Source organism: Anguilla rostrata, chromosome 10 (assembly GCF_018555375.3).
Source record: "Anguilla rostrata isolate EN2019 chromosome 10, ASM1855537v3, whole genome shotgun sequence".
Lineage (NCBI taxonomy): Eukaryota > Metazoa > Chordata > Actinopteri > Anguilliformes > Anguillidae > Anguilla > Anguilla rostrata.
Window position 1 is genome coordinate 14,531,680 of NC_057942.1, and position 15,284 is coordinate 14,546,963.

The 15,284-nt window shown below is 44.4% G+C and overlaps 2 protein-coding genes across 4 annotated transcripts; both read left to right on the forward strand.

The window, feature by feature from the left end:
* The first annotated feature begins 123 nt into the window (after window positions 1–123).
* Window positions 124–9,511, forward strand: ndor1 (NADPH dependent diflavin oxidoreductase 1). Its single transcript, XM_064354349.1, has 15 exons — window positions 124–329; window positions 710–845; window positions 2,232–2,309; window positions 3,258–3,355; window positions 3,611–3,709; window positions 3,887–3,988; window positions 4,276–4,485; window positions 4,693–4,820; window positions 5,957–6,168; window positions 6,475–6,582; window positions 7,060–7,174; window positions 7,472–7,618; window positions 7,971–8,089; window positions 8,313–8,407; window positions 9,026–9,511. The coding sequence occupies exons 2-15, from the start codon at window positions 711–713 to the stop codon at window positions 9,168–9,170; spliced, it is 1,791 nt and encodes a 596-aa protein (XP_064210419.1). The 5' UTR covers window positions 124–329; window position 710; the 3' UTR covers window positions 9,171–9,511.
* A 203-nt stretch (window positions 9,512–9,714) lies between these two features.
* On the forward strand, window positions 9,715–14,381 carry asb6 (ankyrin repeat and SOCS box containing 6). 3 transcript variants are annotated; one of them, XM_064354350.1, is made up of 7 exons: window positions 9,715–9,850; window positions 10,831–10,957; window positions 11,345–11,526; window positions 11,818–11,924; window positions 12,038–12,146; window positions 12,240–12,326; window positions 13,265–14,381. In XM_064354350.1, the coding sequence occupies exons 1-7, from the start codon at window positions 9,826–9,828 to the stop codon at window positions 14,014–14,016; spliced, it is 1,389 nt and encodes a 462-aa protein (XP_064210420.1). In that variant the 5' UTR covers window positions 9,715–9,825; the 3' UTR covers window positions 14,017–14,381. The 3 variants fall into 3 exon arrangements, with proteins under 3 accessions (XP_064210420.1, XP_064210422.1, XP_064210421.1); XM_064354352.1 differs by lacking the exon at window positions 9,715–9,850 and adding an exon at window positions 9,858–9,967; XM_064354351.1 differs by lacking the exon at window positions 9,715–9,850 and adding an exon at window positions 9,980–10,214.
* The last annotated feature ends 903 nt before the right edge of the window (window positions 14,382–15,284 follow it).

The window sequence follows — 15,284 nt, forward strand, 5'->3', positions numbered from 1 at the left end:
CGTAAAACTACAGTGCAAGAACCTTGTCATTAATATGCCAGTGTGTAATGTTAGCAAGAGGTAAACGTGCAATGGCCCCGATATGGTTCATTCTGTATTGTAAAGAACTGCATCAAATGTTGGGTAGTTTACGGGTTTCCGTTGTCAAGATGGATTTCTATATTCAGTCTTTATTTGTGGCTCAGAACAACTGCCGTAAAATGTAGTACTGTGACCTGTCCCTGGACAGTAGCATGTAGTTTCATTCTGTTCATCGTCCACTGGATGAAACCGATCGTTTAGAAATTCCACATTCGACATAGTGGATACCAATATAATTTAATCTCCAGGTTTGTTTCTTAAAGTCATGTTTATTGCGTTATTCGTGTTATGATGTATAACACTATCTTTACTCTAATTTGGGGGCTATTTCTGTCATTTGTAACTCCGCTAATACTAGTTAAATAACACAACACCGATACGTAACAGTGAAGTTACCTAGCGTTAGCTATACTAGCGATGACTTTCCGTGGTGATATCGATATGAAGCTACTTTCCAGAGAATAATGGTGAACGTGAAAATACTTATCGTTTAGGTACCAGAAATGTGTGTTATCTTGCTGACTTAACTGTGTAACACGTGTTATATAGTAATACATTGGTTATTTTACTGCGTTGCTGTCTACTTCCTGGGTGCTTGGTAGTCATTGGCATACTTTTTCATCTACAGGATGTCACCCCCATCCTTGTTAATCTTGTATGGCAGCCAGACCGGGACGGCTCAGGACACAGCCGAACGAATAGGACGTCAGGCCAAGAGGCGGTGGCTGAAAGTCAGGGTGGAGGCGTTGGACAATTACAATGTGGTCAGTGAATTGCGTGGTGGTTTTGTGCATGTGTGACACTGGTAGAACGAGTGGTTACCATTCTACCAGCAGTAACAGTGACAGGCATGGGTTCTTGTTTAATAAATAACATAATAACAGCTCTAATGAAGTCGATTTACACTCACCGGCCACTTTATTGGGTACACTTATCTAGTACCAGGTAGGACCCCTTTTGCCTTCAAAACAGTCTGAATTCTTTGTGGCATGGATTTAACTAGGTGCTGGAAACATTCCTTAGGGATTTTGGTCCATGCTGATTCTATGGCATCGCATGTACGTTTCTGCAGATGCGTTGGCCACACATTCATTCTGCGAAAGGTGCTCTATTCAATTGAGATCTAAGCACTGTTCAGGCCATTGGAGTAAACTGAAGTCACTGTCATGTTTGTGGAACCAGCTTGAGATGATGTGTGCTTCATGATGTGGAAGTATCACCACCTCCATCAGCCTGCATCATTGACACAAAGCAGGATGGATCCATGGATTCATGTTGTTTACGCCCGATTCTGACCCTACCATCTACATGTCGCAGCAGTGATCAAGATCAGACCTGGCAACATTTTTTCAATCTTCAGTCGTCCAGTTTTGGTGATCCTGTTCTTAGCTGACAGGAGTGGAACCCTGTGTGGACTCCTGCTGTCGTAGCCCATCTGCTTCAAGGTTTGATGTGTGCAGAACAGCATCTCAGAATGCACGACAGTTGTAAAAATTATTTGAGAATTTGCGGCCTTTCTGTTAGCTTGAACCAGTCTGCCCATTCTCCCCTGACCTTGCTCATAAACAAGGTTTTTTTTGGCCTCAGAGCTGCCACTCACGTATGTATGTTTTTTGTTTATCACACCATTCTCTTGTAGAGACTGTAATGTGTAAAAATCCCAGGATGGCAGCTGTTTCTGAGATGCTGGAACCACCACATATAGCACCAAGAATCGTATCACAGTCAAAGTCACTTAGTTCAGTGGTTCCCAACACTGTTCCTGGAGATCTACCGTCCTGTACATTTTCATTTCACCCGTAATTTTGCTCACCTGTTGAATGAGGTGTGCTTTGTTAGGGTTGGAGTGAGAACCTAAGCTGGCTTAGATCACACATTTTGCCCATTCTAATGTTTAGTCAAACAAAAAACTACGCCTCTTAACCATGTCTGCATACCTTATGTATTGAGTTCCAGCCACATGATTCGCTGCTTGGAGGAGCATGGTTATTTGTGTTAACCAGTAGGTGTATCTAATTAAGTGGCCGATGAGTGTATTTCTCGGTGGTGATCCTTTCTGGAAACACTTTTTATGGAGTACTACTGTCAATCGATTGAAGGTCTATTAAAGTTGACTTTATTGCAAGGGGCATTATGTTTATCCCTTACAGGCAAACCTCATTTCTGAGTCCTTGGTGGTATTTGTGTGTGCCACCACTGGCCAAGGTGACCCCCCTGACAACATGAAGGTAAGTAGTATTATATTTCTACTACTTTATAACGGAACAACGGTGACTTGAATCAATGTGATTTTCTATTGAAATAGTTGAAATGTATTATTTCACTGCCCCATATTTCTATTGGATTAGGTTTGTTTATACACTTTTGGTGCATGTGTCATTTATGACTATTTATTTATTTTACTCCTGTAAGAATCCCCTCAGATACACCAAGCAGTGGAAGTATCTGAGTGGTGAAGGAAGGATTGTAGTCTTACCCGGTGCTACTGGAACGGGATTAATTTAATGATACCTCAGTTATCTGACTCCAAAATAATGTTTTAACCTTTCCTCTGTGTTAACAGTTATACATAGAAGGAGACTGCATATGAGGGGCTAAAGCCTTTTTCCGCCAGTAGTGTGGCTCTATACAGATCGCTATCTATCTTTATAGACTAGATATGCCTCTGGCTTGTGTAGCATACATAGATACAATTGTGTATGTTAGTACCTCAAAATCATTAGGTGTGCAGTGGTAAGAGTTAAAGAGGAATGCCAGGTTAAAGTGAATGCAATTTTTTTGTACAGCATGTTCAGTTATGGAAATATACAATGGTACTAAATGTGTGTGTAGTGGAATGGCTATATGCGAATGGCACGCAATGTTGATGAGTCTCCTCGAACCATTCCACTTTTCCTGTTATATACCCAAGGATAAAAGAAAAACCCCATAAAAGAAAAATTGTTTTCCAACACTGCCAACAGGATTACACTGCATATGGAAAACCTAAAGTTTACATAATGCTGATCCAGTAGAATGCTTTGCAACTGCCATAGCACTGTCTCTTTATCAAACCCTGCTGACTCCCTGTCAGCACTGTAAACACAGTCTGTTTTCCTTTGGGGGTCTGATAAGGGGCTCACTTCTGTAAACCACCCTACACTCCTGTCTCTGAACTGTTCTACCCTCCTCTGCAGAAATTCTGGCGCTTTATCTTCCGGAAGTCTCTGCCAGCTGGTTCCCTGTGTCGCCTGGACTGTGCTGTGTTGGGTTTAGGGGACTCCTCATATCCCAAGTGAGAATCAACCTAGACACCTAGATTATATGTACTAGCTATGTATTACGCAGTGTGCTTGACTGATGACCAATGTAAGCACCTTTGACTTAAAATATCCCAAAAGCATTCTCACAGCACATGAGACACAGCACGTGAGAGTGAATGTCCAAAAGACTGATAATTCATGCAGATGAGGTACTACATAAAACTAATTTTTTTTTACTAGGTTACATTTTTAAAAGTATATAATTTTTTTAAATGTCTTTGCTACAGGTTTAATTTTGTTGCTAAGAAGCTTCACAAACGCCTTGTACAGCTGGGAGCCAGCACCCTTCTACCCCTGGGGCTAGCAGATGACCAGCATGACTTGGGGTAAGAGACAAACAGGGAGATAGGACAGGTGTGGCAGGGCAAATAAAACAGAGAAAGACTGAAAAAGTTCATAGCAGAAATAGTCCATGCAGATGAACTCATTACATTGCAGTGGTTTGTGATGGAATTACCATGTTTTGCTGTTTCTCCTCAGTTATTGTTTTTTGTGTTCTGTAGCCCAGATGGAGTTATTGACCCTTGGCTCACTGCATTCTGGGATAGAGTACTGGCTCTCTATCCTCCACCTGGGGGCCTGGACCCACTCGGTGAAGATGAGCTGTAAGATTAAATGGAATGTAATCAATTATATTACATTCCTTAATTATTCATTTCCCCCTTCCATTAATGTTCCTTACTACTTACCCATAGTAATTCCCCACACTTTCCCTGCTACTTTTCCTTTCTTTTTGTAGGATGGGAACCCTCTGAGCCACCAACCTGCTTTTATCGTTTTTTAGTTGTTCTTTTTCATGTATAATGTGATTTTTTTTAAAAACAAAAGTTAAGTAGAAACCATTTAATTTCCTGTGGAGCCAAATTTAAGCTTCTCACTACTGTTCTTACAGACTCCCTCCCAGGTTTGTGTTTCACTTCCTGGATGATGTCAAAGAGAATCTCACCATCCAATCAGAGGTCATGGACACAGAGAACCTGAGGCCGCCTTCACAGGTCCATCCTTTCATGGCACGGGTGGTCTCCAACCAGAGAGTGACCCATGCCTCCCACTTTCAGGATGTGCGTCTTATTGAGTTTGACATCACAGGGTCAAACATACAGTGAGTCACAAGCGCGCCCCCCCCACCCCCAACAAAATTCATAAGAATAATTTTGGTTGAAATGAGGTTGAGTGTGTGAAATCAAGGCACCTGTCTAATGCCTGAGACATGATTATGACTGTCTAATGGGGTTGCAGGGAAATGCTTGTGCTGCTGAATGCTGGGAAACGCTGATGCTGCTGTGCTAACTGTCCATGTGGTTGGCAGGTACAGCGCCGGAGATGTGGTGGTGATCCATCCCAAGAACTGCTCTGAGGACGTGGAGCAGGTCTGCCAGATGCTGAGACTGGATCCCACGCGGCGGTTCATGTTGAGGCCAGCAGAAGGCGAGACAGGTCAGGGCAGTGTGTTTAAGTTGAAGTGAATACGCAATCCCTAACCCTAACCCTAACCCTAACCCTAACCCTCTCCTGTTTTTCTATTTAGATTAGATTAGATTACATTACAATACAGGCATTTAGCAGATGCTCTTATCCAGAGCGACGTACAACAAGTGCATCAGTTCAAAGTGCAGAGGTGCAGAAAAACACACTAGAGTGAAGGAAAGATCGTAGTGCCAGAAGTGACCACATAGATCAGGACTCCAACCCTGTAGGGTAACCTGTTGAGCAAATAAACAAAACAGTCCTGCCAAGTACAAAACTAGCACTGAAATCACATTTGCCTAATCAGAATCAAACAAAACAATCCTGCCAAATACAAAACTAACGAGATCGCATTAGCCTAACTAGGTACATTGAGGTAAATAGAGTAGAGCTAAACTAGAGGCTAGGGAGGGGTGGGGAGAGGTGCAGCCTGAAGAGATGAGTCTTTAGTCTAGTAATAGATTAGTATTAACTCTTCCCAAAGGTACTTAATGTGTGGCCCTGGCATAAAAGACAATGCACAGTTAATTGCACTGTATGTTGACACACCAGAATGCAGGTGATATGTTTGAACGCCATATTGGGCCTGTTGTGTGGTGCATCCAGCTGACGTACTCATTCACAGTGCAGTGGTGCGTCCCACATTCTGGTATCGAGTTTTGGTCATGCCAGTGCTAGCTATGATGGAGCGTCCTGGGGTTTCATGCATAACTGTTCATTGTCATTCAGGGAGGGAGGGTCTCAGGTGGCAGGATATTCCCAGCTTTAATATGATCTCATGTAAAAGCACTTGGTCTAGATGATTGGGTACCTGCAGTTCACTTGTACCAGTTGCACCAGTTGTACAGGTTAGGCAGTTCTCCAGCAGCTGCTATGCTCAGCTGATAGACTGCAGAGCGAGAAGAAGGTTTTGCTGTCAGCGCACATTTTGGAGGGTCCACGTGCAAGTGAACACCCTCCTGAACGGGCAGTGGAGGTTGCAGCGAAAGGATAGGCCTGCAGTAATAACTGACCATTCCAAACGGCAGTGAAACTCAAAACAATCACCTGCGAATTAGAAATACGAAAAAAGTTCAGACAGTTTGTTCTGTGGTTCTCCTCGGTAGTGCCTGCCCGCTTGCCTCAGCTGTGCACCCTGGGATACCTCCTGGAGAGCTTCCTGGACATAGGTAGCGTGCCTCGCCGCTCGTTCTTTGAGCTGCTCTTCTGCTTCGCCACGAACAAGCTGGAGAAGGAGAAACTGATGGAGTTCTGCTCGGCGGAGGGCCAGGAGGATTTATACGCCTACTGCAACCGGCCTCGGCGCACAGCCATCGAGGTGAGGTCAGGAGGAGCCATGCGCAGTACTGACATCATTGAATCTGAGAAAAGAAATGAACCACAGCATCATTAGCACTGCATGGGGGACCACCTGTCACACAGCCGCGTCTGATTATTAACAATACCAGTACAATAATTATAGTCATCATCGCTATCATCGTCATTATCACGCATGTTATTTATATAGCACCTTTAAGCTTTAAAAAAGTTATTTATTTGTGGTCTGTGTAAATCCACTGTCGGAAGGTGTGCGTATATTACTGTGCAGTATACACGGTGGCCTTCGGTGCTGTTCTGCCTGCAGGTCCTAGCGGATTTCCCCCACACCGCAGCTGACCTCACGGTGGATTACCTGCTGGACCTCTTCCCAGAAATCCAGCCTCGCTCCTTCTCCATCGCCTCCTCACTGCTGGTACAGTATGACGCCTGGAAGGCTGAGCCAATAGCAAAGCACTCTGTGGTGATTGGTGTGGAATGAAAAGGGATACATGCTTGTTGTTTAAAAGTAAATAACGGGCTACTTGTAATGTAGCCGGCTGCCCCACGGTGCATGATTGGCCGTGACATCACCAAGGGAGGCAGATTTGATAATCGGGACCGTTCTCGTCTCAGTTCGTGTCTACCTGCCGTCTGCCTGAACTAGCTGTGAATGAAATGCCCTGCTTAGGTGCAATGACTGTGAAACAGAAGCAAGGGCTGGTAATATGTGCTTTTGAGGAAAAGAGGCTGCACTCTCCTGACTTGATGGAGGGCAATGCAGCACCTCCTACAAATATTTTTGGACCATTCCAAATTGGTACAAATCGGAAAAAAAATTTGTTGGAAAAAAGTAGCCTCTAGTGTTTGTGAAATTAATTCTCAAGCGTTTTGCGCCTGTTGTATCCTCTAGGCTCACCCCAATAGGATCCACATCCTCCTAGCTGTAGTCAAGTACAAAACTAGACTGCAGAAGCCACGCAAAGGCCTCTGTTCAACCTGGCTGGCCTCCTTGGACCCCACACAAGGTATGCCAGCTACTGGGGTGGATCACCAGTATCTTTGGTTTTCTATTTGCAGTCTTTTGTGGTCCTAAGGCAGAAATTCGGCGTGTGTTTGTTTGAAATAATAAAACTAATTTTGTTTAATCTTAAGAGGTTTTGCTCCTGGTCCATCAAATGTGTGTTCTAAATGTAGGTTTTAACGAACTACTTCTACTCTGATTCTGCGCCGTTAAGTTAGAAAACTGAACGCAATATCCATTGCTGTGTTTTCCTCGCAGCGTTGTAATTTAACTCTAAATTTTGGAACGTACCATATTTCAGGGGAGGTCCATGTCCCACTGTGGGTGAAGAAAGGCTTACTGAGGTTCCCCAGTGACCCTGCCAGTGCGGTTATAATGGTAGGGCCTGGAACGGGGGTGGCTCCATTCAGGTCCGCACTGCAAGAGAGGATAGCCCAAGATAAGAGTGGTAGGACCACGTTCCTCTTTTTTTTTCATCCAGCTAGTTAATCAGGTACATAAAATTCAGTATATAGTAAAATATACAGATATTTAGTAAAATATTTTAGCATTACTTGGGCATGGTTTCATGAATACTGAAACTATGAATGTATGTAAAAATGTATGTATAAACAGTAAATTATTATTATTGTTATTATTATTGGTAGTAGCAGTCATAGTAGTATTTCACCCGGCACCTGGAGTGCATGCAGTATCTCTCATCCAATGGCTGCATTACACAATGCAATTAGTCTGTTGCTTTTAGTTTGTCATGCTCTGTTCTACACGGCTAATTCATAAATATCAACCCTCCATGGCAGGCAATGTGCTATTTTTCGGCTGTCGCTCTTCGTCCAAGGACTTTTACTGCCGGCATGAGTGGGAGGAGATGGAGCGAGCGGGGCAGCTGACCCTCTTCACTGCATTCTCCCGAGACCAGGTCAGAGAGAGGCGTGCAAATACGCATGTACCTATGCATGCTTGCGCGTGCACACACACACACACACACACACACACACAATAACACAATTACACAATATCCTGTGGTGGGAAATACAATGCAGCACCCTGTCCAGCAGCCTAACTAATATGGTGTAATAGATAACATAGTGGGCCTCTGCTGTGCATAGGGGATCAATCCAATTAAGTGTCTGTCTGTGCAGGAGGACAAGATCTATGTGCAGCATCGAGTGAAGGAGCAGGCTGCGCTGCTGTGGGACCTCATCACCAATAGCAACGGTCATTTCTACATTGCTGGGTAAGTTCTCTGTGAACCGATACATTCAAAGGACCTCACAATTCTATGGCTCTTTGAGTCTACTCCAGTCTGAAAGCTTCCCAAAGACTTTTTAAGAATGGTGCAAAGAGTAAATCTGGGGAAACGGTCTATATATTGCATTAGTTAGAGCTGAACACCATGTTTCTTCCTCAGGTGTGAAGGAGTTAAATAAAGTTAATTATTCATGTGATTTTTTTAACTGATTATAAGATCACTTGTGATTGTTAGTCTAAACTGCCTGTTTCTAGGCTTGTTTGTGACAATATCCATTTAAAACTATCAGGAACATACCCAGAAAGAGTGGCAGAAATCTCCCAAATGCAGTGAACTCCGTCTCTTTCTCATGTGTTCTTTTAGTCAGCTGTTAAAATTAAGTTAAAAAAAAAAAAATAATTCCAAAAAAAAAACCAATGTATTTCCAGTTGCACAAATATGAGTGAATGATAATGACATCATCCATCATAAAGTAGACAGGAATGTACCCTGGCAATTAAACACATTGCAAAACATTTTCAGTATACTTTCATTGACTTATAAAATTTTATTCTCTCTCTCATTCTGTGACCCTCTCTTTGTTTCATCCGCCTGCGCCACCAGCAATGCCAAGGACATGCCAACGGCTGTGTGTGATGCCCTGAAGGAGGCATTCCAGAGTGAGGGGGGCGTGAGTGCTTCCCAGGCTGAGGACATGTTTAATACCATGGAGAGGACAGGCCGCTTCCAGAGCGAGACCTGGGCCTGATCCCAGATCAGTGACACAAGCTGCAAGCTTTTTTTTTTTTTTTTTTACAGAAATGATGATGGGGATATCTTTTTTTTTTTCAGAAAAATGGAACTGAGTAGCACTACAGTAAAACAAAACACCCCATGTTATATTATTTTTCTACCCTGTATATCCTGTATTTCGAAATGTGTGAATTGAACCCCTTTACTCATTCTAAACTCTCACCAGTTTATCAAGATGAAACAATGTGTAATACAAATATGTTAAATTATCATGTGGTGTATGCAATACATATTGTTCTTATGTGAAAATTACGAAAAACGAAATACAAAAATGCATAATTAAACTTTAAAACGTAAGGTTTTTGTCTTCATTACATATTAAGCTTGATGGTTTTCAGAATGAAACTTCTCAATTTCAAGAAAAAAGCAAGAGTGTATAAGCAGTTCGTTTGTGTGCACATTTGCGTTTAGCAAGTAGGCAGCGTACCACCTTGTTGGCCAACTAGTTAAAATGTTGTGAAATGTACGTTATCTTTCAGTAAGTGTGACAGAAATGTAGCTAACATTAAATTTAAAAAATAAATAAAATAAATTGGCATAGCTACACATAAACATCCGTCCAGCAAACTGTAGCGAAAGCTGTAGCCAATCCGAACAGAGCTTTCAGTACAATGCTTCCTTCCGGTTTCTTGTTTGGTGAGTTGGTGTGGCTCGTTAGTGTTGTTTTGTAAATTGAACGCATATGCAGTAATATGTTTCAAGAAGTGTTTATCAATGCAACTAGACGGCCTGCATGATTTTGAGCTGTAAAACGTTCGTTTCCAATTACAGATTGTATTGTCTTGAAGAAGTGAAGATGGCTGGCTGGCTAGCTAGCTAGCTAGACACAAGATGCACATGAACTTCGCTGCCTAGCTAGTGACGTTACTAGTAGTAAACTTGAGTGAACGGATATTCTATGACCCTTATTTGCTGTTGTTGTCTTTAGCCATGTTGTTGGGTGTATGAATCTGACCTGTCAGCTGACAAAACCCCACCAGATATCCGACTGTTCTACGAAGTAAGAGCGAGTCGTGTGACTCATTCAAAACATATGGCCACAACAGGTTCGGAATGATACGATGAGCAGGATAACCCGCACGTAGTCAAGGGCGGAACCCACACCGAAATACAATACGCGTTATATATCATTTGGTTGCTGAGTGCAAACATTGTTTGCATACTTGGCTAATGTTTCCATTAAGCGGAGACCAGGCGTTACTTGTTTCGCAATTTTTCAGAGAATGAGGAGGCAAAACTGCTGGGGAGTAGGTCATTCTGTTGCTGCTTTGGAATGGAGTGGAGAATCCAGGAAAAAAGCCTTCTGCACTTTAACTTGCACAGCAAATCTCTTCGAACACTGATGTTAAACGCACATAACTTTTATGTTTGTCGATAAACAGTATCGACGAAGTTACAAACTGCATCTTATGTTTGCTGTGGATAAAAATCCACACGCAGCTTCAAATCCAATATTGATATATTTGTGCATCTACACGAATAATGGCATTTCTCCATGAACTGACAAACGTAATGGAAGGCGACAGTTAATTGAGTTCGTGTTTTTCTAAGTCGGCTAATCTGATCGCACTGTCCACCTCTGACGCGCTATTTATTTTTTCCCTGGCGACGAATAGAGGGCAGGGCGATAGAAAGCATGCCCTTTCTACATGGCTTTCGCAGGATCGTTTACGAGTACCAGCCACTGGTGGATGCCGTGTTGAGCGTCGTAGGGGTGGAGGAGAATGCAAGTCCCCAGGGCAGGTGAGGATAAAGCTATATCTTATATTTTAAAAAAAGGTATTGACTGGTGAGTAAACTGTTGTGGTTATTGCTAACATTAATATCTATAAATTGAAACCTTAATTGAAAGTGTTTTGGAAGAAGTCATTGGTCTAAATATTGTAAAATTAAAGTTAGGTAAGGCATTTTAAGTCCTGAGACCATTTACAACTCATAGCTTCACTGTGTGAATGATTCATATGCTAAAGCAAATACCTGGGTTTTACACAGTCTAGCTGCCCATTAAAAACACCCTAGCTGCCCTTTAAAAACAGCCACGATCTAATGGGCACTTAACCTGTGATCTGCGTTGATTTTAACATAACTGTGTGCAAAACTTAACTAGAATTTTTAATTCTATGCTAACAGGAGCAGTAATGTAGAGAACAAGGGCGCCCTCTGCCATTCACTGGTGGAGTTGCTGGAGAAAGAGTCACAGTCTGCGGTATTTCAGGAGGGGATAAGCTATTCCCTGTTCAAAGTTGCAGAGCATGGTTTGGTCTTTGCTGCTGAGGTTCTCCTGCGCTATGGGGCAGACCTGAACTTTGAGGGTGAGTACCACCGATAGAAGGGACAGTTTTACATCGATGATAAAAAAAAGTCAAGACATTTATCGCTAAGATGAAACAAGCTTGTAGCAAATCAGTTTGTGAATGGCATGATTCTCTTGCATTCATAAAGAGAGAAATGAAATGGAACTATTATCAATATTCAGAATTATCACTGACTGTACTCTTATTTCTTCCCTTTTACTTTTTTGAGTAAGGCTGTGTACCTAAGTGTGTTAATCTCGAAAATAATAGTTAAAAAATATTCAGAACATAAAATCCTGTTTCACTCAGACCCCGTGTCATACTACAACCCCCTGCACATAGCAGTATTGAGGAACAGGCCTGAAATGGTGCAGGCCCTGGTGCGCCAAGGGGCCAACGTCAACAAACGGGATCGGGTGAGTCTGGCGGGTGGAGGCGCCAGCGGCCTCGCGCCGCGGCTTCTCTGATTGGCACCGACGCGCTCTCACGCGATTCGCTATTGGCCTGAACACACTGCGTCTCTGCGCAGATCCACGAGTGCAGCCCGTTGGACCTGGCCAGCGAGGAGCTGGAGAGGCTGCCCTGCTTACGCGTTCTCCTCGACTTGGGGGCCGACGTCAACGCCAGGGACAAGAGCGGTACCGTGGCAGTGCTTGTGGTTTTTACGTTTTCTTAAATTAAAATGCACAAATGCATCTCTGACAGATATCGGACGTGCTTGTTCCTCACAGGAAAGACAGCGTTGCTCCACGCGTTTGCCGTCAGCGATGGAATCACTGTGAACAACATAGCCAACATTCAGCTGCTTCTGGAGAAAGGTATCTCCTCCCATTTTCCCTTGTTTCCAAACGCTCCCACAAGTGTGGTAGACATTCACAGGTAGGCTGTTTATGATCAACAGGTTGCACAAGGTTACAAAGCGGACTGATATCCCACTGTCCTTGAAAGGTCATGGGTAATGTATTTTTAGAGTAAGCAAAACAAGTCCATTCTTTTTTAAACTCACTGCATTGATTTTAGTTAATAATGCCTAGTAATGTCAGTCTGCTTACATGGCATTAAGCCCACTACCAAAAGTCTGTGGTAACTGGTATTCGCTTCCAACAACATCTGTAAGCTTGTGTCTGCAAACGTAGAATATTTTGAAATTAACATTTAAACTGTAATTGTGGAAGTAGCCCTGTTCCATGATTACTTTGACTTTTGAAGAGAAATAGTGTATGTACTCTTCTTTTGCTGTCAATGTGATGATTTTACTGTGAATATTTACTGCAGAAATTAGAAGCAAAATTATAAAATGTGGCAAGTAAAAAGCTGATTGGTTGGAGCCCCTAGGGCTGGGTGATATGCCACAACAGTAATTATTGAATGCAACAACGGTCTTCACCACCATATGGGGTATTACCTTTCCTTTTGTCTTTCTTTTTAATTATACCTGAAGCAGTTGTAAACAACTAAACTTAAAGAGGCTGTGTGAAAAGCTTCTGGAGAAAAAAACCCAATCACTGATATCTACAAGGTGTTGATAAGGACACAAGCTGGCCGGCAAGGTGAAGACCGTGCCCCTGCCACACCGGCTGAAAGAGTTCCTGCTTCCTGAAATCACATATAAACCCAAACCCGGCCAGGACTGCTTCAAGCTACACCGTGCCCATGACCGCTGTCGCATTCGATAATTATCATCGTGGTATATCACCCAGCCCTAGGAGCCCCGCACTGCTTTAAATGTCCTTTTGTGTCCTTGTGCGTCCTTCAGGTGCGGACGTCCGGGCTGCCACGGAGGAGGGGGAGACGGCTCTGTCCTCGCTGGTCTTCCTGGTGAAGGAGGCGCTGGAGGGCAACGCGGAGGACGTGCGCGAGGCGGGCCGCTTCTGCCTGGCCGCCACGCGGCTCCTGCTGGCCCACGGCGCCGACCCCAGCGGCTGCGAGGGCGACGGTGGGGAGGGGGAGCCCTCCCTCACCCAGACCTGCCTGGAGCACTTCGACCTGCTCTTCCCTCTGGCCGTGCTGCTGCTGCAGAGCGAAGCCGCCTTCCGCTGCCCCTGCCCGGGCGCCCCCTGCTGGACGGGACAGGGCCTGATCTTCAGCCGGCTGGAAGCCGTCCTCCGGGAGAACCCCGGCTCGGCGGAGGAGGTAGCGCCGGCGGCGGCGGCGGCGGCGGGCGAGGTCTTCGCCCAGGCGGAGTTCCTCCTGGACCTGGCTCAGGTGACCTCGCCGACCCTCCCGCTCACCTGCGGGCTGGGCCTCCCCGTCGCCTCGGAGCTGGACCGCCACGGCCGAGCGGTCCTGGAGTTCCGCCGCCGCGTCTGGAGCCGGGAGTGCGGCCCGCCCCCCCTGCGCAGCCTCTGCCGGGCCTTCATCCGCCGGAGCCTGCAGCCGTGGCCGCTGGACGGCAAGGTGAAGGCCCTGCCCCTGCCGCACCGGCTGAAAGAGTTCCTGCTTCCCGAAATCGCCTATAAACCCAAACCCGGCCAGGACTGCTTCAGGCCACACCGCCCCCTCCGGTGAACCAACTGCGGCCACCAGAGGGCAGTGCAAGGCATGGTGGGAGGAGGCTCAAGCCCTCCTTGCCTTTCTAATGTGACTGGTCAGTTTACCAGCATGGCAGTCAGTTAGTGGCATTAAAATTTATGCCCGGTTTTTCCCTTTGAAGGTTTTGGACAAGGATATGGAATTTCTGAAATGCACATAGATGTGGACTGTGGCAATTTGAATAAAGGTTTATACATATTCATGTGTGAAGTGTATAACTGGTATTCTGAAATGTGTAAACATCAAAGGCTTGTGCTGCTGGGATAGCTCAGCTGGAATGCAGCTAAGATCTGGGGTGGAAAGACTTATTTTTCACAACAATAAAGCCTTTAATGTACTGAGCCTGATTTTTTTCTTAGGTTAATGGTTTCACTTTTGTAGTGGTAATGAGTGAAATACACATTTGTGCTGCATAGGTTTTTAAAAAATCATTATTATTTGTTACCCATGCACTTACTCATGCAAAAATTCTGCCTGAATACTTTGAGGCATTTGCAAAGTTCATAAGACCCATTTTCCATTCACACACTAGTTAAAAGAAAGTTATAGTGCATAGTAGGAAGGTCTAAATAAAGAAAAGTATGTAAGTTATCACGCTGACATTTTGTCTGATACATCCTGTTTGATACAAAATGTAATGTTCAACACTAGCTCAGGCCCAACAACTGCCCCTCTACCTCTGTTTCTTTATTTTTCTGCTCCACACTATGTACACTATGCAGTCATTTACTTTCTCTTTTTCTTGACATTTTTGCCTGCACCCCTTCATAATTTCATCGCCAAGGCCACCACCGTCTCTCTGGTGGTGTATCCAGCTCACGCACTGATTATTGGCGAGGCGATGTACCGTACGGTCTGTTGTTAAATTCTTTGCCAGTGGCAGTTGTTTCCAAAAGTCTTCTGAGGCGATACATAATTGCTCTGTATCAACCAGAGAAGGCGAGTTTCAGTTGGAAGTATGTTCCCAGCGTCATTAGTATGATAGCGGCTTCTCCGGTCAATCAGGCGACCCCAGTCATCCCACTCATTGCAGCTGTGTGAAATGCGCTGTTCAGATCGCAGGGTCAGAAGCAGATCCTACATGCACATGTATTGGAGAAAGCATGTGCCAGTCTTCCCTCTCCTGAGTTGATGGATGACGATACAGCAGTAAGTTAAGTTTAATAAAATATTTGGCCTCCCAGACTGGGGAGTAAAGAAATAATTTTAAAGAAACCATTCCTATGCGGCAAACGGCTTATCCT

Excerpts from the sequence above, each read along its gene's own strand:
- asb6 (XM_064354350.1), top strand. The coding sequence starts at position 9,826 with ATGCTTCCTTCCGGTTTCTTGTTTG. Across the intron at positions 10,958-11,344 it reads AATGCAAGTCCCCAGGGCAG|GAGCAGTAATGTAGAGAACA; the intron begins GTGAGGATAAAG and ends CTATGCTAACAG. Across the intron at positions 12,327-13,264 it reads TCAGCTGCTTCTGGAGAAAG|GTGCGGACGTCCGGGCTGCC; the intron begins GTATCTCCTCCC and ends TGCGTCCTTCAG.
- ndor1 (XM_064354349.1), top strand. The coding sequence starts at position 711 with ATGTCACCCCCATCCTTGTTAATCTTGTATGGCAGCCAGACCGGGACG. Across the intron at positions 4,821-5,956 it reads GCCAGCAGAAGGCGAGACAG|TGCCTGCCCGCTTGCCTCAG; the intron begins GTCAGGGCAGTG and ends TCTCCTCGGTAG. Across the intron at positions 7,175-7,471 it reads CTCCTTGGACCCCACACAAG|GGGAGGTCCATGTCCCACTG; the intron begins GTATGCCAGCTA and ends ACCATATTTCAG.